Source organism: Netta rufina, assembly GCF_964035555.1.
Source record: "Netta rufina genome assembly, chromosome: 3".
NCBI lineage: Eukaryota > Metazoa > Chordata > Aves > Anseriformes > Anatidae > Netta > Netta rufina.
Genome location: NC_140125.1, coordinates 90439700 through 90461571, shown reverse-complemented (window position 1 = coordinate 90461571; position 21872 = coordinate 90439700). Strand labels below are relative to the sequence as shown.

General features: G+C 44.2%; 1 protein-coding gene across 2 annotated transcripts in view; it reads left to right on the top strand.

The window, feature by feature from the left end:
• The first annotated feature begins 3310 nt into the window (after nt 1-3310).
• Nucleotides 3311-21872, top strand: part of FAM135A (family with sequence similarity 135 member A) — a 78677-nt gene continuing 60115 nt past the window's right edge. The window contains exons 1-3 of one of the 2 annotated variants that reach the window (XM_084285256.1): nt 3311-3439; nt 15167-15252; nt 18755-18875. In XM_084285256.1, coding sequence (XP_084141382.1) covers nt 18799-18875 — 77 coding nt within the window. In that variant the 5' untranslated portion in view covers nt 3311-3439; nt 15167-15252; nt 18755-18798. Of the gene's footprint in view, nt 3440-15166; nt 15253-18754; nt 18876-21872 lie in introns of those variants that run through there. The other variant, XM_084285257.1, reaches the window with a different exon arrangement.

Here is a 21872-nt window from a genome sequence, read left to right as displayed (position 1 = left end):
TCTATGTTTTCTCATGGTTAAAGCCATTGCAGAGGATGTTTCACACAAATCTGTTATCCGAAAATGAACATGCCTAGCGTTGTGTATCCTCTATCTAGATATTCGTTTGGGGAACACAGCCAAATCTGGCAGTTGTCTAGAATTTTATTTTCATTGAGCAATCAGTTGAAAGTTCATTCAGCATTTTTCCATATTTTGACAGCAAAGAAGCACAATCAGCAGCTGCTTCTGACAGGAATCGCTCCTCCAGTCATTCAGTTTTAAATCCTAGACACGGTAATACAAGAACCACTCGTGTGATATAAACTCAACTCAAAATCTGGCAATCTTTTTCATTCCGTTCCATGTCCAATTTTTTCTTCTGTGTTAATTTTTCCTGAGATTGAATCCTTCTCTTTGTCCACCCATACAGACTTCTCCGTCAGACTCTTTTTTCTTATTTACTCCAGGCTCTTCTTGAATATCCCCCTGATACACCCAGGCACAGTTACCAAGCTTCCTCCACACAACATCCATTGTTGTTTTTTTCTTCTCCCTTGAATCGAGATCAAGCTCCACCCAATTTTCCAAGACTTACGCAGCTCCACTCTGCCTCATTTTTACCGTGTTGTTCTTTTCCCTCAATGTGCTTGCTGTGCTACGCGCTGGAGCTCCGTGGAGAGATGCCCAGCTCCTCACTGGTCAGACCAGCTCTGAAACTGGAAGTGGTGCAGTTGCTTTCCTGTGGTATTGCACTCGGGTTCTCAGTCCTGTTTCTCAGTTCAGCTGCTGGTGTTACACCGCTTTTCAGTTCCCTGGGCTGGTCACGCATTGCATGAGTTCAGTGCTAGCTTGAGGTGCAGCCCAGTATCGGTGCTGCGTTAAGCCATGCAGACATGCTCATAAATCAGGGAACTATTCTTTTAATGAAATCCTGGATTAGTAAAAATGCTCAGAGATAGGAGCTGAGGATTTAATTTAATTTCCCACAGAAAAAGCAGTTTCAGCAGAATCATATGGCAGGAGTGAGCAATTAGGGTCTCCTGCATTGTACCTAAGTGATCTCTCTGTGCTACTTAATAATGACGATAATCTGCAACTTCCAGATATGCATCTCTAAATTACATGCTTGCCAGTGCATCCAGTCTTGAACAGGGTACTCATTTCATGACAGTTTTCATGTATAGCACACCTATACTTTAATAATCTCCTGGGAATGACAGCAGCTTTGTGTAGCACTCAGTGAGCTGCTATTCCAGAAGGTTGTCTTAATTCAGAAGAGTTGTCAGAGCATCCTTCTTTACGTTTTACATTACAAAGGAGGTCAGCAGACCCCATCCCAAAAGAGTACCCTCTGTCACATCCAAAGGAGAGATGTGGTCAGCAGTCGGGCTGATTTGCGACAGATCTTTGCAAGTGGGTTTTGGTGAGGGAGCAGCAGTGAATCAGATGTCTCTAATGGGAATGCTGCCATTTATGGGAACAAGCTGCCAGTTTTCTGCTTGTATCAGGGGAAAAGGCTGTTGCCAAGAAATGCTTCCTTGACTTGACAGGAAAGAAGCCTGCTAGATACATTTAACTTATAGGAGAAGTCAAGGCAAGTTTCAGGAGAGATAAAATACCAGTATGATATTGAGCCAGACAAGTGTATGTCTGTGCAAATGTATAAAGCCGATCCAAACCGTCAGCCCGACCCTGGCTACTCAGAAACCAGACCACCTTCAGCAGAATCTGGCTCTTGAGAGCCGTGGCCACTATCTGGTGCTGAGCACCTTTTAATATAAAAATGCTACATTTATGGGGCAAGTAAGTTGGAGGTGTGTTGTGTTGAGACCTGGGGGGTCCTTTTGTAAGACATGCACAAACTGCTTCAGTATTATTTCGTATGTCAGAACTGACTCCACAAGACCGCTCAAGCCTGTCCTGAATCAAGGGTAAATAAGTAAAATGGCATGGATCGATAGCAGTGCTTTGGGAATTACCTTTCTAAAAAGCTTCAAGACACTTGTACAGTCCTGATAAATCAGATGCAAGCTTAATTTAAATCATTAATTTCTCATGAACTGAGATTTCTTTTATGAGAATTAAATTCCGTGATAGCCATGAGTTTAGCCTGCAGTGAGCAAGTTCCTGCATGTAATGACCAGAGCAATCTTAATCACATTTTAGGGCGATAAACAGGTGCTGGGAACTCACAGGGGTTCCTCACGAAGCTGATCTCAACTCCGCACTGTGATCAGCGTCTCATCCCTCCGTCGTTCTTCCAAACCCAGTACCACTCAGGCTTCCTCCTTGGCCAGTCTTAATTTTCTGTTTGCATCTTTGGATGTTGAATCAGTTGACAGAAGTATTACCGAAAGAACCATATCCAAAGTCTAAGAGATCAAATTCAACAGTGCCGGCCACCTGGCTGGCCTAAGACTGCGAGGCTGAAAGACACACGATAACCAAGTGAATAGGAAAAGGCAGCCCTGCTGCTGCTAGCCTGCCTCTAACTTCTTCTAACACCGATTTCTGTATAACAGCTAAGGGTTTAGGGTTGGTTTTCAGAGGGGAAGCCCACGTTGAAGAACTATATTGAAGCTAGGATGCAAGTTTTCTTCCCATCAAGGATTTTATTTATTTTTTAGGGGAAGGAAAGCAGGTAGAAGGCGCCTAAGATGATTTTTGTCTTTTCAGGGAGCCAATAACTTTGTTTTTTTGGCACTTTTTTTTTTTGCACCTCCTGCCTTTCAGGCTGCGCTTGCTGACGGGAGGCTGAAGCACCTGGGCCTCCCAGCCCCTCGGCACCGGGACGATCCGTGCTGCTCCCCTCGCAGCCTCGCCTTCCCTCTTGCCCCAGCCCCCAGCCCCCCGATCTTTGCCCACAGCAGGGCCGTGGCAGCCCGGCCACCACCCCCGGGGCCCCGCGGGCCATGGCGGCGGCTCGGGGCCGGCCTCCTCCGCCCTCAGCCGCCGCGGGGGCTGCGGGGGCAGCGCTCCGGGGCCTGTCCCGGGCCCCTCCGGAGCCGCAGCGGGGCGGCAGGGGGAGCACGAGCAGCGGGGCCGAGCCGGGAGCCGGGGCTCCGGCTGCCAGCGGCCGCCACGGCGGCGGCGGCAGCGGCGGCGGCGTCTCCCCCGCCAAGCGGCGCCGGCTCGGGGAAGCGAGGGATGCGGCTGCCGCCCGCTCCGCCGCCCTCAGCATAACGCCGGGGCCCGGCCCTCCTCCCCCCCGGCTGCGGGGAGCAGGAAGCGGCGTGCGGCCGGCTCCCAGCGGCCATCCCCCGGTTCCCCCCCCCCCCCCCTTCTCCTCCTCCTCCTCCTCCAGCCGCCGCCGCCGCCTCCCCGCCCAGCGCAGAGCGGGCGCCGGCGGCGCGGGGCCGCTCCCGGGAGCAGCGGGCGGCGGATGCCTGCGCCACGCCACCCCGCTGCCGCCGCGGCCTGGGCTCCGCCGGGCCATCGCCGCCGCTCCGGGCCCCAGGTCGGTGCCGGGAGCGGGGAGAAGGGGAACGGGAAGCGGGGGGGCGCCGGGCTGGACCCCCCCGGCCGGGCCCGGCGAGGGGACGGAGGGGGGGGGGGGGGGGGACACGGGGCTCGTTTGTGCCGCCCCCCCCCCGCCTCGCCGGGTGAGCCGCGGGCGGGAAGTTTGGTTGATTTTCCCTGATTTTTTTCCTTATTTTCTGTATTTTTTTTCTGCCCGGGGAGTGTTTTTGACGTTGCCGCCGCTTGTTTACGGCTGCGGGGCGGCGCTGCCAAGAGGGCAGGGAGGGGTTTTTCCCCCCCTCGCCCCCTGCCCGCAGCGCCCCGGCTCCGGGCACGGCCGGCGCCGCTCGCAGCCTCCGGGGGCTTTTTGGGAGCCTGCCCCGAGCCTCAGGGTGCTGGGACCGGCCCTGGGGGGCTCCAGGGGGGCTCCGGGGCTTCAGCTTTCCCCCTGCAGCACCTCCCGGCGGTGGGGTGAGCTGCCCCAACCCCCCCAGCTGTGCACCTTCGGGAACTGCTTCCATAGAAATAACTCTTGGCTTTCTTTCTGGAGCCGTAGGGGTTTCTTTACCTATTATTTTTTTCCTATTAGGATATAAGTGAAGCTGTATTGCGTGGCCGAACGTTACCGACATGCTGCTTGGAAGGGACATGGCATGACAAAAAAATAAATAAAATCTATTTTGGGGGATTTGCGGTCACGGCCGGGTTCCAGCTAAAGAGGTTGTCATGCCAAGGTGTTCAAGGCCGCTTCCCTTTTCTCCTCACGGTGGGCTTTTCCGATGGCAAAGGAAGCAAACTTCCCTTGCAATCCAACCTGTTATCGAGTGGCGGGGCGTAAGTGCCTTTTTTTGGCTCTCTTGGGTTTTTAAGGCAGGCAGCCGGCGACCTTAATGTGGTGTTATCGGTGGGCAACATGAGCGGAGATCCCCCTGCGCTGCTTTTCCGTTTGTGGGGCGGATGAGTAGGGAAGGCTGTTGGCGTGATCCTCAGTGCCCTGGAAGGGGGTGTATTACATTTCAGGCCCCTGAAACTCTCACACTTTGCGTTTGGATTGTGAAGCTGAACTCCTTGGCCCTTGCTGAAGGGTAGCCAAGCCTGGTTCGGTCAAGCTGTGTTTTCCTGGAGCGTTGCAGCTTTTTCAGGAGGAAAAAATTCCTGGTTTGTGGAAAAGCAAATTACGTATTTCAGCATAGTTCTCCTTGTTCCATTCAGCAGTGTTTTGCCTGCTAACACCAAAATGCTGTTTAATAGGAGGCGAACGATAAGCCAGACTTTATTGTATCTTTGCAAATACTCAAAATGAATAAAATGCAGAATTGTCGTATTGCCCTGTTTCTGCCATGTGACGGTGGCAGTCGTGGTGGCAGCACCCACGTTTGCAAGGTCAGAGTACAGCTATAGCTCTTAATCTATACTTCCGTGGTTGGCCGTGCTTATTTTCCCTCTCCTGCCTCATTTTTCACCCTGTAAGTAGCATAAGTCAGTTCTTCAGCTTTCCTACAGTAATCAGGAAAGACTAGAACGTTAATTCAAACTTCTTCTTTGGTAAGGTTTACATTTGTTCCATGGGAAGCACGGTTCTATAAAACTGGTAAGGATTTTCTGATATCATATGTGGAAGTACTGTTTTTCTTCTTAAATCTACACTTGTTTGGTTAATAAAATGGATTTGTTATCTTCGCTTTAAATTACAGTCTGCATGACTGGCCTGGGTAGGGTTTGGCACGCAGAGTAATCAGTAATAGTCAAGTGAACGCAGCAGCCGAAATCTGTCTTCAAAACTGTGATTTCTTGAAATGTGCCAGACAGCCCAATACATTTGCTGATTGAATCTAATTCCACTGCTGTAGAGTTTAGTTCTGTTCTGAGTTCAGCAAAACCTCAAAAGCAGCGTCTCATGTTGTGTTCAGTCTCCAGTAGAAATAAGCCTTGGTGTCTGCTGTGAAGCCACCGAAACCCTCGTGCAGATGAACTGTTACCTGGCGCTGTAGTTCTGTGGTTGTAATGTCAGCTCTCCACCAGGGAAGGCTGACAGCCTCTGGTGGACTTGATCGTTGTGGTTTTCAGACGTTGTTAACACCCTGCAACAGGATGTTTCTGTCATTATCTCACTCTCGCCAGGTTACAGTCTGATATTTTGGTGCAAGCTTCTCCTTGGCAGTGTTGGAAGTGATTAGGATGGGCTATGCGTGCCACAACCATCCTGTGGAACTGGATAGGAAAGCAAATTACGGCAGCAGGGCAAAGCAGATTACTGTGAGTGGCAAAGCCTTGAACTACTGGGGGTAGACAGATAGGGCAGTCCTGTCTGAACTTTGATTCTTGTACTACTACTTTATATTTTTGAAGAGAAACTAGATGTCTGTGCCCGTGTAGGAGGTGGATATATAGATGTTTGTCGATAAAATGCTGAGATTACTGGTGCCTTTGTGTCTCTTTCTCAGCATGGGTGCTGTCCTGAAGAAACACAAAAGTTAAGCTGTTAACAAAGGTGGACCGTAATGTGAGAATCACAATAAATTGTGTATTCTTATTACTGTTGCCTGTGTTTCAATATTTGAAGTTATTGATAGAGACTAGTGCTTCTCATCCTTGTTTGGTAAAGGGTTCATCTTCTCCTTTGTGTCTTCTGTCTTGAAATCTTTTTGTTCTTTTGCAACCCCTGGTCCCTAAAGACTAAAGCCTAGCCTTGGATACCCTCTAGTTAACCAAGGTTGAAGAGTTGTGTTTTTTTTGTTCGGGATTTCTTCCCTCCCTCTTTTCTCCTTATGGAAAAATACTCTCTCACTGGTGCTTTATGTCGTTTTCATGACAGGGTGGACAAGTAGCATCTGTGTATTGACCAGTAATTGTTCACCATGGATATTTGTTCAGAGAGCCTCCTGTTGTATGTCAGGCACTTCTGACAGGCCGCTGGCTCAGAAAGCGTGTAGCCAAAGCATTGGTGTGAAATACAGGCATGGTCAGTTTCTGCTTTGGTTAAACTACAAACGTAACTTAATGTTTCTCAAGTTATGAATTACTTAGTCTTACAGTCATTCTTCCCTGCTAGTGGAAAAGCTTGGAAAATGTGATTATTTCTTTTAATGAAAAGTTTGTTTATGTAGGAGCCTTCAAAGCTTTATGTGTAGGATATAGGAGCCTTCAAAGACTTTGCATTTTCCTGTTTTAAATCAGGAGCAGCAGACTGGGGTTTGGTTGGTTAAGTACACTCAAAAGCCACTTTTTCATCTCCCCGTGAAGTTACTATAGTCAGACTGTTTCTGAGTAAGTGCTGCTTCTGCGTTTTCCTGCCACAGCTAAGAAGAACAAAAAAGGATGTCCTTATGTTCTGGTAATGTTCATGCACCTTATGTTTTCTGTGCGGCACGGCACGTGTTTTCAAGTTCAAGTATTTGCTGGTTTTGGCTTACTCTGGCATTTTACTGAACACATTTCAATCGCACTAATTCACGGAATACATCTCAGAAAGCATCGTGTATAGCAAGCTGTGTCACTGTGGAAGTATGAACACGGCAGTTAAATATTTATGCATTCATTTCTAGCAAAAGCAGTTGGTATGTTTGCAATGCAGTGTAGCTGATATTTCTAGAAGCCTGTCTTACAAATTGTCTTCCTCAGAGAACAATACGTGGAACATTTGTGGTAACAAGACTATACAACAAAGAGTATACAAGAAAAAAATCTGAAAGGAAGGAAATAAGTTTGCCATACTTTGGGGTCAGGGAGAAGTGAGGTGAGCGAACTGTGTTTACTTCAAGCAGGAAATCTGTGACAGCACTATTCTTGGAAAGAACAGGCAGGGAAAAGAAACAGAGTGAAGCCTCATAGAGTTCAATTTATAAGCAGAACAAGGGTTGAAAGTGATAAAGTAGACTGAAATGATATCAGTTCTGTTTCATTAGATGGTTTCAGTGCTGTCTTTTTCTTTTTTTTTTTCATGGATTTGCTTTGGAGGGTTTGGATTTGGGAACATTTTCAGTGCTAAGCCTTGAAGTTTAATATTCTGCCAGCAGTTTTCTTGGAAATAAGACATGAAGTCACCCTTATCAATATTACTTACTAAAAAAATATATTTTATATATGAATATACCTACATACATATACATACAGTTTGCTGAATCTCATTTACCAAATAAATCACCAGTTCCCTCCCCATCTCTCCCTAATTCATAGAGTTAAGCAGAAAAAATCCACAGCACTTGTCAGTTGTGCAGGAAGCCTCACCTTTAACTTATGGCATTTTGAAATACTAAGCAGTCTTGCTTTTCAGATCTAGTTCTGTTTGTTGTAGTCACAACCTTGTTCACCTCTTTAAACTTCATAAATTTATCACTGCTATGTGCTACTGATCATGGCATAGGTCATTTGTTACCTTCTCTATACAGGATGTCAAGCTAGATGAGCAAATCATGCTTCCTAGCTATAAAATAAATAAGCTGAATTCTCTTTATGCTTTAGATGCTTCTGAAGTTAATAAAGCAAGTTTCCCTTTAAGGGCTTGAAATTTTGCTCTCAGAATGACTCGCAGTATATCTTTTATCTTCTTTCTATTAAAGCTTATGAAAGAAATGTAATAGTATTTGCTCTCCTACAGGTTTAAGAAGTATTTTTTTGGAGAACCTACTTTATTCTCAGGCTGTCAGTTCAGATGTCACTTTATGATTTTTCTGCATGATGATTGCTCATTTCCATTTTATGAATTTTCTGGGCAAACTGAGATTATAGCAACTACCAGATAATTCCAGGGCCTGTGGTTCCCCATACCTCTAACCTTAAATTCTTCAGCTCAGTGAAATAAGTTGGTGCAAAATATGCCAAGGTAGTGAGTATCTCTGACATGACAGAAGAACGGGGGTGTAGCTAATAGAAAACACACCTTTACTGTGATGCATGGAGAGAAAGCCTTTTAATGGTTGAGGTCAGTAGTAGAGCTACAAGTGGAAGTGACACCTAGACCTCCAACCTTGCGCCTCTTCTGTCAGACTGGACCTGTTCTAATGAACCCCCTTGTGGGGCAGGCAGGGGCTTTGTGCCATCGGTTTTCACCTGGTAATTTTACCTAATTTTACCTTGAATATTCTCGAGATACGGTCTCTTCTGTGGAAAGGACATTGTGTTACTCTGAAGTAACTTTGAATGTCAGCTAAGGCTGCAAATATTTGGTTTGGCTGTTGGTTGGCAACAAGGAGCTCTGGCAGGTATGTTCCCGTCTTTTGATGTGTGAAAGGTACGAAAGCTGGTAGAGTTTAGATGCGAAAATAAATTTATATGGCCAGTCAGCGTGATCAGCTGTGGTTTCATCCCTCTCACCTAGAATAGGAGGTGATGAGAAGCTGTTTGAAAACTATGTGTCCATAGGGTAGGGAATACCTGTGCTAACTGGGCTCCTGGCTGTTGGGCTTTTTTCTTCTGGATGCGTTATGTTGTATTTAATAGGTGATTTTCCTTATCGCAGTTGTAGCATACATGAAAGGAGCGTATAAAGGATTTAATGATTACCAACTGCTAGTATGGTATTTTCTGACTAAATATGACAAGTAAATTGTAGGAAAAAAAAGGAATGAACAAAAAACTGCTCCATATAAAACATTGCCAGAAATTGTTTAAATAGCAATGGTGATGGTTCAGGCTAATTTAAAAATCAGTCTGCTGCTTTGTTTTGATGTAACCCTTCAAGTCTACCCGTTGAAGGTACTGAAGGTGATCATTAAGTTTGTTTTATTTTGAACGTGTTGTTTCCGAAACACAGCGACGCCGTTCTGCGCTCCTGTCAGCTCTCCTAGCAGCTCATCAAGTGTCAGCTTTACTCTGTCAGTGAAATGGCATGTGGGGAGGAGAGATAAAAGGGGCATCAAGCTATTAAGCCGTAAAATAAACAAAAGCAAAACTTGAATATGATAAGGTTGCTATATTTGCCTGTTTAACAGGGGTTCTGTACGTAACTCTTGGTTCGGCACCGTGCTGGAGCGGGAGGAACTGCCGGCTCCGTGAGGGGCCAGCATGTGGCGTGGGGCGCGGGGCAGGCCCGACTCTTTCTTCCTCCATTTCGGGGAGAGGAAGAGCCCTTCTTCAGCAGCAGTTGTGCCTGTCTTCTGAGGCTGGCACTGTAAATTAGTGATCCTGTGAGCAGAGTTTGTTTCCAGACCTGGCAGGACAGAGGACTGCTGGAGGCTCCTCACGCTTCCTTCAGGAGGGGCATGTTGCCATCTTCAGCTTCCCTCCCTGAAACACAAGCCCTTGGAAGAGGGATTGGGACATCCCGAGTGCTGAGCTGAGGCGAAGTCAGGTTGGGGCCCATGCTTGGGCTCTTTCAGCTGTATCCATCCCAGCAGGAGGAGTGCTGTGTCCTGCCTTGGCTCCTTTCCTCTTCCAGCTTGTTTGGTTTGTATAAGGACTGGTATAGAGTGTAGGGCTTTTTACCTCTGGAACGATTGTGAAGAGGGAAAATTGCTCTCAGACTGCTGCTATTCAAGCCTCCTTGCTTGGCCTCGCATTGCCTTGCAGAGAAAGGAGCCCTGAGGGGTTGCCGTCTCCGGCTGCAGCTTGCTGTCCCTTCCCCAGCAGTGGTGGGGACACAGCTATTTGTGGAGCTGTGCTTTGAAACAGGATAAGGAAGTGATCCGATCGAGCCCTGCAAAAATAGATTACTCTGAAATGGTAACTAATTCGTTTTAAAATGCTGTCCCACAAGCAATGTGTCGGCATGTTGTGGGGGTGAGGCTCTGATGCTGTGAAGACAGAAATGAGCACCTGGGCCAGGATCTTCTCGAGCTGCTGTGGTGCTCATGACCGGTGTTGCTTCCCGAGAAGAGCTGGCTTCAATTCATGCCGTGTCCTTGCTCATTTCTTCAGGGTTAGATGTTAATACCAGCCTGACTGCGGATGGTCCCTTCTCTTCTGAAGCTGCAGTATGTTTTTGAAAACTTGTCAATGGTTTTGACTCACAGTCTGAGATACTTTTGCCATGACCCCGTTAGTTTTGTGAGGCCACCGCTCCCAGTGGCAGCCTGTGTAATCGACATCCAACCCTAACCGAACTGCACTGTACTAAAATAATACAGATTGGACTGCAAAGTTAATGCATGTTTTGTGTCACAGAGGACATTGTGGAATATCTATGGTGAGAAAACCATTAACAAAGAACAAGAAGCTGTGGCATTTCTCTGACCAGTAGTAAATAAAGGCAGTGGACAGAAGTTGAGAGGATGAGAACAATCCTTTGTATTTCCAGAGTTTTAAGATATTTTTTTTTTCATTTAAAATCAAAGAAACAATCTTTTAGCCTAAATTTATGTGACATAATATTTGCCACTTTTTTTTTTTGTTGAAATTGTGGGAAACTGGAAGCCAAACAGTAAGGGAAAAAGTGATGTTGGAGACCATGTTTTTTGTAGATATATTCCTGTACAGTCAGCTCCAAGTCAACTGGCTTTGTGTTAGGTTATTAACATGATGTGTTAAAAATAAACGAGGCTCCGACACCGTGCCCCCATCTGTTTATGAAATGACTTTTCTCCGCATAAAGGGCCTGGTGGAGTCGCTGTTCCTCCGTGCTGGCACATCCAGCCTGTCACCACAGATGGTGTTGGTGTAGGAGCTACCAAGGAAGTGGTTTTGTGATCGCTGTTCCTGGATCAGATTTACTATCAGATTATCCTGTAATGTAACTTTGATCAGGTAGGCAAACTATCACCTTTCTTAAGTTAGTAAGAGTACACAATATATCATTTGTGCTGACTGAGGACAGACGGTAGCTATTTGGCATGAAGCCTTCCAGTATGAAATCGACCTGTCAAATCTAAACTTTATTTACTGTCTTGCCAAACTGTGACCTCGGAGCAGGTATTGGAACAGTGACTTAAGTCAGTAAACTGTACTCTCTTTTATTTACAGAATTGCTTAATACGGATTTATTACCTATGAAGAAATAATACACTGTATGCTACAGTACCGTTTACTTCATGTACTGTTAGATTTCTCCTTTATTTCTCTTAAGCTTTATTTTTTTAACAATAAATCTGCTTAGGCTGGGAAGGAAGTTGCGACAACTGACTCTTTTGAGCATTATTCTGATTCATAAAATATGGCAGAGTAATGATAATAACAGTCATTGCAGACATTTTAACGTGAAATTCATTCATGCATATGTGAGAGTTAATTTTCATGTAATGGCATTGCATGGCACGTGGAGTTCAGAGAAGTGCTTATTTTCTTTCCCTAAGTAGCAAAAGGAAATAAGTACACTTCACGTACGCTGAAATAGAACCTTAGTAAACCCTTTATGAGGAAACTTTTCAGTTGGACAGAATCAAACTATGTTGGAAAGCTTCCCCCTCCTAGTTTATTAATTCTTACATAGCGCAGCCTTCGTAAATCCTTGAGGTTATGAGATGGTGAATGTACGTTCAAGAAGACTTTTAATTATCTAGAGTAAGCACTTATTTTTTCTTTCTCTCCCATATTGAGTAGCTTGTTAGGAAAAATAGGTAGATTGTGTTAAATAAAAATTATATGCAAAATAAGTCTATTCTTGGGTTTTAGGACATGAGTGTAGTAGTATTTGCTTTGTTTTTCTCACTTAGCTGATGGCTGGGACCAAAGTGGGACATGGCCTGGCTTACATGGCAGTATGCATCCTGAACCACCGCTGCTTTTCATGGAAATGCTACGTTTCGCTGGGACAAACCAGATTGCAGTCCAATTTCTGCTAGTTATTTCCTACCCTTTGAACCATAATTTTGTTTTTTAACATTATTTTTTTTTAGGGGAAGTCTTTGTGAAGGACAAATACAATGTTCAGTTTGGTTTGTTCATGTTCCGTTTCCTCTTTCTGTGCAAATTAGGGCTGGAGACCATTGCTCAATTCAGCCAAATGCGAGAGAGGAGAAGGGCTCTCAAAGATGATGAATTGTGTTTTGTGTAAATTGGCGGCTGAAGAGGGAAGACACTGAAATTAGTGCCCTTTCTGGGAGGAAAAATGCAGAAATCGGCTGCTATGTGGTTTTGTAGCAGCTGGCCCCTCACAGAGGGTATACGTTCCTAGTACCTGCAGGACGTGTGATCTTTTGCCTCGTCAAGGTGTCACGGCAGATAGGGGGTTATCGTGGTGGAGGGGGAGCAGTGTGTCTGTAGGAAGGCAGCTTTTTAACTGTGCTGCTTGCAGAACTTCTCATGGTAAACTTCTTAACGAGGAAGCTTAGAAATGCCATGTCATTTGTCGAAGGCCAATGTTAGGGTAAAAGAGAATAAGCCTAATAACTGCTCAAGATATGTTGTTATATCAGATATGTGGTCTATTAGTAGGGTAGAAGAAAATAAAGGCAACATTTTACTGACTTCCACGCTTACTGAGAATAACTGAGTCGTCAGCTCAGTGTAGTATGTTGTTTTTATCAGTGCTGCACAGAGGACCAGATACTGGTGCTAAATTTAAAGATAAAAGTGGGAAAACTTGAGTTTGTATACTGGTCGATTATCTAGCCCATTGAAGTGTCATAGGTATCCTGCATTAGCTTGGTAAGAAGAGGGGAATGAACCCTTGTAATGGCTGTCTGCGAGTAATGCAGCCTCAGAGAACCCTGCAAGAAGGAAATTGGAATAGTGGGGTTTTGCCCTGAGCCTGTGAAATTGGATCGTTGTTTAATTATGTTTAAGTAACTGGGGATATTTATACTCATACGGAAATGTAGAACCATGCAGATTTTAAAACAATACAGCTTTCATTAAAATAATGAATCCTAGTATAAAGCAGTCTATTCTGTTGTGTTGTTTTTTTTTTTATTATTATTATTTTTTCTGAGTGCTAGTCATGGCATCTTTTTAAAATTGGGATAATAAATTTGCATGAGGTATCCTAGATACCTTCACCTAACATTATGTTGATGGTTTTTTTCCCATGTTTTACAACATGATGTTTATGCGACCCAAAATTGAATTAGCTTTTTTTTTTTTTTTTCCCTTTCCCCCCTCACCTTTTTAATTCTGGAGGAGCAGGGTTTGTTAGTGGTGCTGGGAAGCTCGAATCTGCAGCCAGGACACTGTGGCACTGTTCAGCTCCAAAAGGATTTCAGAAGAAGACAGGTTACGTGATGCTTTGTGCAGTGGCCTGGGCTCTCCCTGTGGGGGATGCAGAAGGAGAGGTGAAATGATCAAAATCTGAGGCTGGTTCTTTGCAGCACCATGCTGGAGTAACACACACGGTGAATTTTTTCCTTTGCAGCTTAACAGTAATTAAAACAAGAGAGGATATTAGCTCGGATGTGTTTTGGCCATCTAGATGGATAGGACACATTTCTGATCACATGCAGACAAATTTGGCAGGAGCTGTGCGTAGCCTTGCCAAAATCTATGAGAACCAAGAGAAAACTAAATGAAAAATGCTCTCTAGGTTTGCAGTGGGGTTGTGCAGTGGTGCCCGCTCCCAAAGTAGGTGTCGGGAGTAGCCGTGCAGGTCAGGTTAAGGGCTCTGCTTCAGCCACAATGAGCTTCAGCTGACGGCTGCGTCCAAGAAACAGCTAAAATTGGAACTGAAGACAGTTCTCAGGTGGGGGGGGACGACAAATCTGTGAGTCATCAGCACAGAGATAGATGGTGGCGGAGTTTGTGTTGGCAGATACTGGGTCGCCGAGTTTGTACGCGGGGAGGAGAGGACAGGAAGAAAGGTCAGGCAGAGAGGTGCACAACGCTCCTGCAGGAACTTAGAAGAAAAAAAAGTTATCTGAAGACTTAAATGCTAGAAGAAAACTAGAGGAAAGTAAACATTTTGGTGTATTTTCCTTTGTAGGATTCTGTATTTTTGTATTTGACTTCCAAGTATGAAATACTAAATTTAAGGCCAGAGTGATTTTAACTACTCTGAGGACTTTGCACTGAGCTTCTTCCTTTCAAAGGCAAAACAAGAAAATACTGGTATGGCACAGCCTGCACCATGCAGTTAAATGGAATATAAGGAATTTTGCAAGTTGGTGGTATCAGAATTTCATCAGGGCATTACTGATAATTGCACATGACAAGCACACACGTTTTCTATTAAAAACAAGCAAACAGGTAATTTATTTTTTATGCTTCAGTGTCTCTGTTTTCTGTGAAGTGAAGGCAAAAACAGTTCAGTTGCACAACTTGCCTGCACAAGCTGCAGTAGGTTTGCTGTTTGTATTTCTCTGAAATTAATACAGAAAGGACATAACTAAGCATTTTCTTCTCTTCGTGTCTGAAATTTAAAAGATGTCAGATAAAGTGGAGAATGAATGATTTTTTTGTTGTTATTTTAAGTGTCCTAATGCTTCAGAAGGATACAGGAGCCCTGATTCTGAGCAAGTCCTTTCAAGATGGGGTCAGCGGCAGCTTCAGGAGGGTTTCGGAATAGCCAGTGGCATGGAGCTAGCTGCAATGGTTGCTCTACGTTGCTGAGGTTCCCTCTGGAGACCAGGGGGGCTGCGGGGCCCTGTGGGAGCTCAGCTGTGGATGGGAAGCTGTGGATCCCTCAGCGAAGACGGGGCAGGTTTGGCTGAACGTGGCAGCATCGGCTTTGCCAGAGCACTGGCTTCAAGAAACACTTTATTTTTTGGCTTTGTTTTGGAAGAACACCTGTCAGGCTGTTAGACTTGCAGGAGCTGAGGGCAAATTCTGGTATTAGCACACAGAAAAGAGGTTAAAGAACGTAAGTACTGAAAAGTTCTAGATATAATGTTCTTAATAAAGCTTTTTTGTTTTTCTTTTCTAGTTCAAGCAGTATGCTTCTGACAGCAGTAGTGGAGAACTGGACGACTGGTTAATTATCATACTAAAATGGAGTATTTACCAGTAGAGGTAAGATAACCTGTGAATATGCTGTGGTTTCGTTTCTTAGCAGTGTCTTGCAGTTCCTAATACAAGTAGCACTGTTACACAAACATTTCTCTGAGAACAAAGCTGGTTTAGGAGGTTTCTGTGCACCTCCATCTGTCTTCTCATTGCGCTCAGAGGTGCCCTGGTGCAGCTGCTGTAAAGTATCACTAAAATGATCAATAATTTTAAAAAGAAGAAAAAAAAAAAAAAAAAAAAACAGAATAAAGAAACATTTTTTCCATTTTGGTGGACTTTAACAGTCTGATATATATATCTTTGATCCATTTTCTGGTTTTGCCCCAGAAAAGATGGATTTGGGTAACTAAAGAAGCAATGAGCTGCTGTGGGGACAGTGTTGACTGGCAAGGATATGTAGGAAATTGTTTCCTTGAGAAAAGGTTCATATAGATGAACCCTCAGAGGTGTAAAGGAAAGTAAAGTTTTGGTCCTCAGTATAGGATCAAGTGGCTTTAATGCTGCTTTAACTATCGGAGATACTCAGTCTCAGTGCTTTAATGCTGCTGGGTTTTAAAATGCTGTGTTGATTATTCATAAGTTCTAAGTAGCCACCAAGAGTTGTGAAACCCTCTGTTGTCTCTAATCCTCTGTATTAGGATATTCCTCTCATTTACTGTCAGATCCTCTGATGCGTGTTTATATGCTGCATTAACCTCTGTTGTTCATAACGTGGTTCTTAATGAAGGATTCTTCTGTTTCTTGCAGGCAGGACAAGTGTCAGTTTCTTTCTCTGTTTCTTAATGATAATTATATGCTTTAAAATACAACAATCAACTCATTAAGTATTGAAACGAGTTGTGGACATGTAATATTATTGAAGTTAGTGCAGGTATAGCTGTAAATTTAAATGGAATCTATACAAAGGAATATCTCTACGGAAGTTTAACTTTTTATGTTGGGTTTTCTATGATTAGCAAACCAAAAATTCAAGACGGCTTCTCCAAGTTTGGTTTTCCCCTTTGAAATATTTAGTTGCTGCATAACACTTTTTGTTACACGGTTCAGAGAACTCTGTTTGACTTTGCGCAGTTATGAAAGGCTTCGACAGAAAGTGGTGATTGGGTTTATGTCAGACCAGGACAGTGACTGCTCCCCGTCACCCAGGAACAAGCATGGAACAAGCCGATGCTTGGCAGAGGTCAGCGGATTGCCTGCAGCCCCCGCCGCTCGCAGTGGCACGCTGTACTGCTTGCTGTGTGCACAGCGTTGTCGGCTGTGGCTCAGCAGTTCGTGCTGCTTTAGCAATACATCCTGGAGCAAGGCAGGGGTGCCACTTTTCCACATATTGTTGATAGTTGATTGCTGCAGTACTGCTTTAAAACAGGTGGTACCGTGTTGTGCACACGTGTGTGTGCTTGTGTTCACTCTGCCGTGCTGCCTGCCCAGGTCATTTTTTGTGGGCTGGTTGGGGATGCTGAGTTGGCTCAGCGGAGCAGGGAGGGACTGGCTCCAGCTAGAGTCATATCAGACCCAACAGAAATACCCCAAGTTCATGGGGCAATCCTTTTGTAATGCCAGATGTGGCGCTCTGTAGCTTTTCTGTTGTTGAAGTAACTCGCATAAAATGAGCCTTTAAATCTGTGTAACCAGGCTAGTTCTGGGTTGTTCCCACCTGGTTTTCTCCTGGGGAAACGTTTGGGAGTGTTGGATGTTGGCGTAGCTCAACAACTCCTGCAGGAACGGTTTTCCTTCCTCATAAGAAGCCAAATTTCAGGGACAAAAGACAGTGCCATTAGTGCTGGGGAGTCAGAGGCGTGTGATGATCTGATGTCGTGAAAATGTAGTTAGCTTCATCAAAATGCAAACTGCCTCAGATTTTTGAATGGCATCCTTTGTCCTCTGAAGTCCTTTCTCTTTGGCCTGAGGATTTCCAAACGGGGTCCTGTCCTTTCTGAGGTGTCATCCAGCGTCATCACGTGTTACATGCACTGCCCACAGGGTTTGCTCCCTGGGGTCACGGCAGGTCCAGGATCCCTGCTCGGTGACAGGTCAGGTTCCATTTGCAGAAGATGTGCTTGCTGCAAATTGCTGCAAAGTGGTGTAGGTTATCAGTGATAGCCCTTGCACTGCATGCTGTGGCATCGTTCAACTAGTCAAAATCCCTTGATTTGAATTCAGATTATTATGCAGAATTTTTAGACAAGCTGTGTTAAATGCACCACCTGCATGCTGTAGTCCTTACCTGGCATGAAGGGTCCTTGCCTGCAGTTCTTCACATTGTCATAACTCAGCTTCAGAAGCAAAATTCCTCTTTCCCTATTCCCTGTTAAGTCAGAAGTACGAAGTTGCTCTTTCTGTGTTCTTAGTAAAGTGTGTGTAGAGTCATTGTATAGGCTGTTAAACCAAGGTCAGAATTTACTTGTTTATACTTAAAAATCTAAACCTGCACAGCAAGTGCAGCAAGGTAAATCTTATCTTCAGTCATATGCCAAGATAATTTAGTTGGTAGGCTAGACGTAGCCCCTTCAGACAACTTTGCTTTCAGGTGACTGATATCTGCTGTGGCTAGGAATTTTCTTTGCCAGCTTTCTATTTTCTGTCTCAGTAGTACCACCTGCTGCTTCACAAACTCCCACATGCTTGTTTAAGCTTGTTTTATAGAAACAAAAAAATCCCATAACCCATTCAAGCTCAGGCCAGGCTCACTATTAGGTTTACTGCTTCTGCACGAGACCCAGGAGTACTAATGTGCACAAAGGGTTGACCATTTTAGGCTTTTTTGACAGTGCTTGCAGGAGCTAGGAAGTTTGAGGACAAGTGTTTGCAGAACGAGTAGTCTGTTTTATTAACCCACTTGATATTGTTGAAGGAAAACCAGCAGAACTCGTCGAAGTCTGTAAGATTTTAATTTAAGTATCAGCAGGCAGCTGTAAATTAGCAGCGAGGTGCCAGTCTGTGGCTGCAAAGAAGACAATGAGAATTAACACTTTGCTGCTAACAAAGATTGACTAAGAGTGGGCACGGTGCCCTCCTTAACTCTTGCCTTCCCTCTCCAGTCACTCCATCAAAGATCCTACAGCTGCTGTCAGGCCTCACTCTGCCCCGTTCAGCTGTCCCTGCCCTTGTGTTGGGCTTGAGGTGGTGCCTGCTACCTGTTGGGCCATTCTGCTTCAGCAGGGGCTGGAAGCAGACCAAATACACTCTTTGTCTCCTTGGCAGGGCTTTTTCCTCTCTCCAGCCAAGGAGCAGAGCAGAGCCGCAGTACGTAGGTACCAGTAAGCTCCAAGGTTATATTATGTTGATCATATCGTGATACTTCTCTGATAATACTTGATTCCTTCACAACAAAGCAAGAAGCTACTGTGGGCAGGATTTGGCATATCCTATATAAATCCTATATTCATGTTTACCCCAGGACGTATATATTTAAGGAAGCTGTGTAAAATTGAGTAGCGTTTTCCTGTTAAGGACCAGATAGGCATTGTCCCCAACTTGTATTGTAAGTTTGTTTTCTGTTTGTTTCCAGTAACGAAGGTGCTGACAAGCTGTGACTTCTTCATCCTCATAAACATGAGCGAAGTTCAGGCTATGGTAGAATTCTCCGTGGAGCTCCACAAGTTCTTCAACGTGGATTTGTTTCAAAGAGGGTAGGTAGTGTGTTCCTTAAACCTTTACTGTGATGTGTGGCTGATGTTAGAAAGACATGAATGGGGAGTGTCACGCAGTGTTGCTTCATGTGTTATCGACTGTTTTTACAGCGATTTGAAAGTTGTTAATTGCTTATTGGAAAGGTATATGCTTGCTAGAATCGAAATGCTTGAGTAATTTGGCCTAAAACTTAAGTTGTAACAAGTATTTATTTTCTGATTGGAGAGGAGGGAAGTTCTGTAGCGTTTGAGGATAGGTTGTGTTCTTACTGGGCTCTTACCCTTTCATATTTCAGTTGCTGGGATCCCTTTTGCTTGAAATATGTCAGGCATCTTTTGAATCTTCTTAAAACGTTTCTGCCCCAATTAACTTATTAATTTATTGATTTGGCAGCAGAGAACTTCATTGGCTTCTGTCGTCACGCTGTGCTGTGCCTCCACAGTAGCAGAAGAATCTGTACTGCATAGGTCTCTTGACTTCCACTTAACTCCACGGGGTCTCTGTAGAAGACCCCGTCACACTCCTTTAATTTGTTGTTACCTGGTTGTTCCCAGATTACTTTCTAAGGTCCTGCTTTCCTATGGCTACGTAGGAAGTAATACTTTGTAGCTTATTTTTGAGTTATTAAAGCTCGCTAGTCATCTAGCATCGTGGTACATTGCCATTCTGTAAGCTTTCTGAAAGACCACAGTAAAAGTACAGTCAGTCTTTTAGCTGTTATGATAATGGTTTTAGACAAGTCTGTTTGAGGCTGTGTCAGTGCTTACAGACAAGGAACACTATATATCAGTGTTGATTTATGATAGCTCTTTCCAAAATATTGTAGAAGAACTTGACTTGGAAACATTTGAGTAATAATGAAATATATTCTTGTTTTTTAAGCTGGTGATAATGCAAACAGTTTTTGGTCAGGGGTGGTGGGAATGTGTCCATTTGTTTTGTTTTTCCTTGCTGCAACACAGCTATCTTTGTATTAAATCTCTGAGGTGGATATTTTGGGGGAGAGTGATATGAAAAGGAATTGGGAAGGAGATCAGGAGAAAGTGGCGTAAGATGATGTCATAAAACACATCTTGGCTATCTAGGCTCCAACTTTGCTGTGTTTCTATTAGTTTTCCTCTAGAGCTTAGTAAAGCCAGCCTTTCTCTAATTTTGACTTGAAGTGGGTACTGAGAAGTGTTGACTTATGTTCACTACCATTTGCAGTCAAACTGTATGCAGCTGACGAGCTGTGCCCATCTTTTAGAGGAAATTGTAACTTTGCTCTTCATTGGAGGAAGAGGATTAAGGAAGGCTTAACAGGTCTGGGAAAACACTGAGAATGTTCTAATTACTTTGGCAAAAAGTACACTTGCTTAAACTGTGTCCTTTCCTTTTTTTTGTCTCTGAAATCAGCATGTAAGGAGAGGATAGAATATGGCAACACATTAACTCTCATAGAGAAGAACTTGAAAAAAAGGAAGTCTTTAGGTTGTCTTCACCCTCTGATTCAAATGATTCCTCAGAAAGGTAGTTTGGAAGCAAAGCACAGCGTTATAATTACCAGTGTTCAACTCGGCTTGTTGCTTTTTAGCTTACTCTTTAAAATGCAGGAAACTCACACAGCAAGCTGAGGGAGGCGAAATGCTGACATAATGAGAAAAATGGCTAGCAGATACTGCCTCTCTGGTTTCAAGCTGCACCTTTAACTCTGGGCATGTTCCCTTAGAAAGCAATGTCAAGAAGGAGAAGAAGCTGCCAGAATAAGTCAAAAGACTGAGTAATGTGAATTCTGTCATTTCTGTCAATTTGGGCAAGTTCTAGCCTTTGTGTTTAGTGGAGATAGGAATGTAATACTTACATGATAATGCCAGAGGAGCTCTTTGCTGGTGGATTGAATCAGCAGGAAAAAAAAATATCTCAATTTCATTGTTGGCTTTGTGTTTTTGAGCTACTGCTGCATTTAGCCTGGTTTCTCTCACCAGAAGTCAGGTATAGAACTGAGCGTGTTGTGTGTTTGCTTGGGACTGGGTGCATTCAAGCCAACACAGCTTAGCTTGTCTGTCTCATGGTGTTAGAAGCACAATGGACTTTTGGACTGTGTAAAATACAGTTGCAGCCATTTCAAGTAATCACATCAAGCAGATCAAGCTCCTTCTTAAAACTTAGGGGATTTGTATCTGAACCGTTTGGTTGGAGAGTGAAGTTGGATTCTCACTCTTCTAATTATTGCAGATATCATAGTGTCCAGCCTGAATTTCCTTCTCATCAATGTCTAGTTGTTTATTTTTCCTACCAGCTTTGTCCTGTGCTTTAAATGACTTTATCAGCCTGAATGTTCACTCTGATGTATTTTTAGATGTCAGTCATTTGTCTTTCTCATTAAGTATAAACTGAATCAGTTTAGTCATCTGAATTTGTGACAGGCTGCTCCCCCCACGCTTTTCTGTGGGGTCCACATATCCCAGTACTCAGTCTCAAACAGCATTATCTCTTCCTGCTTTCAGAACCATCTGAAGACATCTGCCATCTATCGCATCTCACTGTAGCATGTTTTCTTGGGTCTGTATCTGTAGCAACATTGTTTCCAGAAGCATGTAGGACTATATTTATGCCAGCAATTAATTTGGTACATTCAGAATAAAGTGCTAGAGGCAATGTTGAGGTCCCTGTATCTCTGTGGTTCCAGGATTACTTCAGACTAGGTTTAGTCTGGTCCTCTGGGGCAGATGTTTTCATCATGAGTGTGTTTTGAAGTTGTTTGTACCAGTGGTTTGTTCAGACCTTTCTGTCCCCTGGGCTGAAGCACATTTTATGGTATGCAGATGTCACAAACTGATGGTTTAACTTTCTCTAGGAGAGATCAAGTTCACATACACAGAAAACACTCAGTGAACTCGAACCAGCATGTAGCAAGTGGGGTTCTTTTTGGACCCAAATGGCTTTTCCTGGAAGTTGTACTGCAGCTGTAAGTAGCAGAGGAATGTAACGTAGTTAAAGAACACAACTTCTTCTTA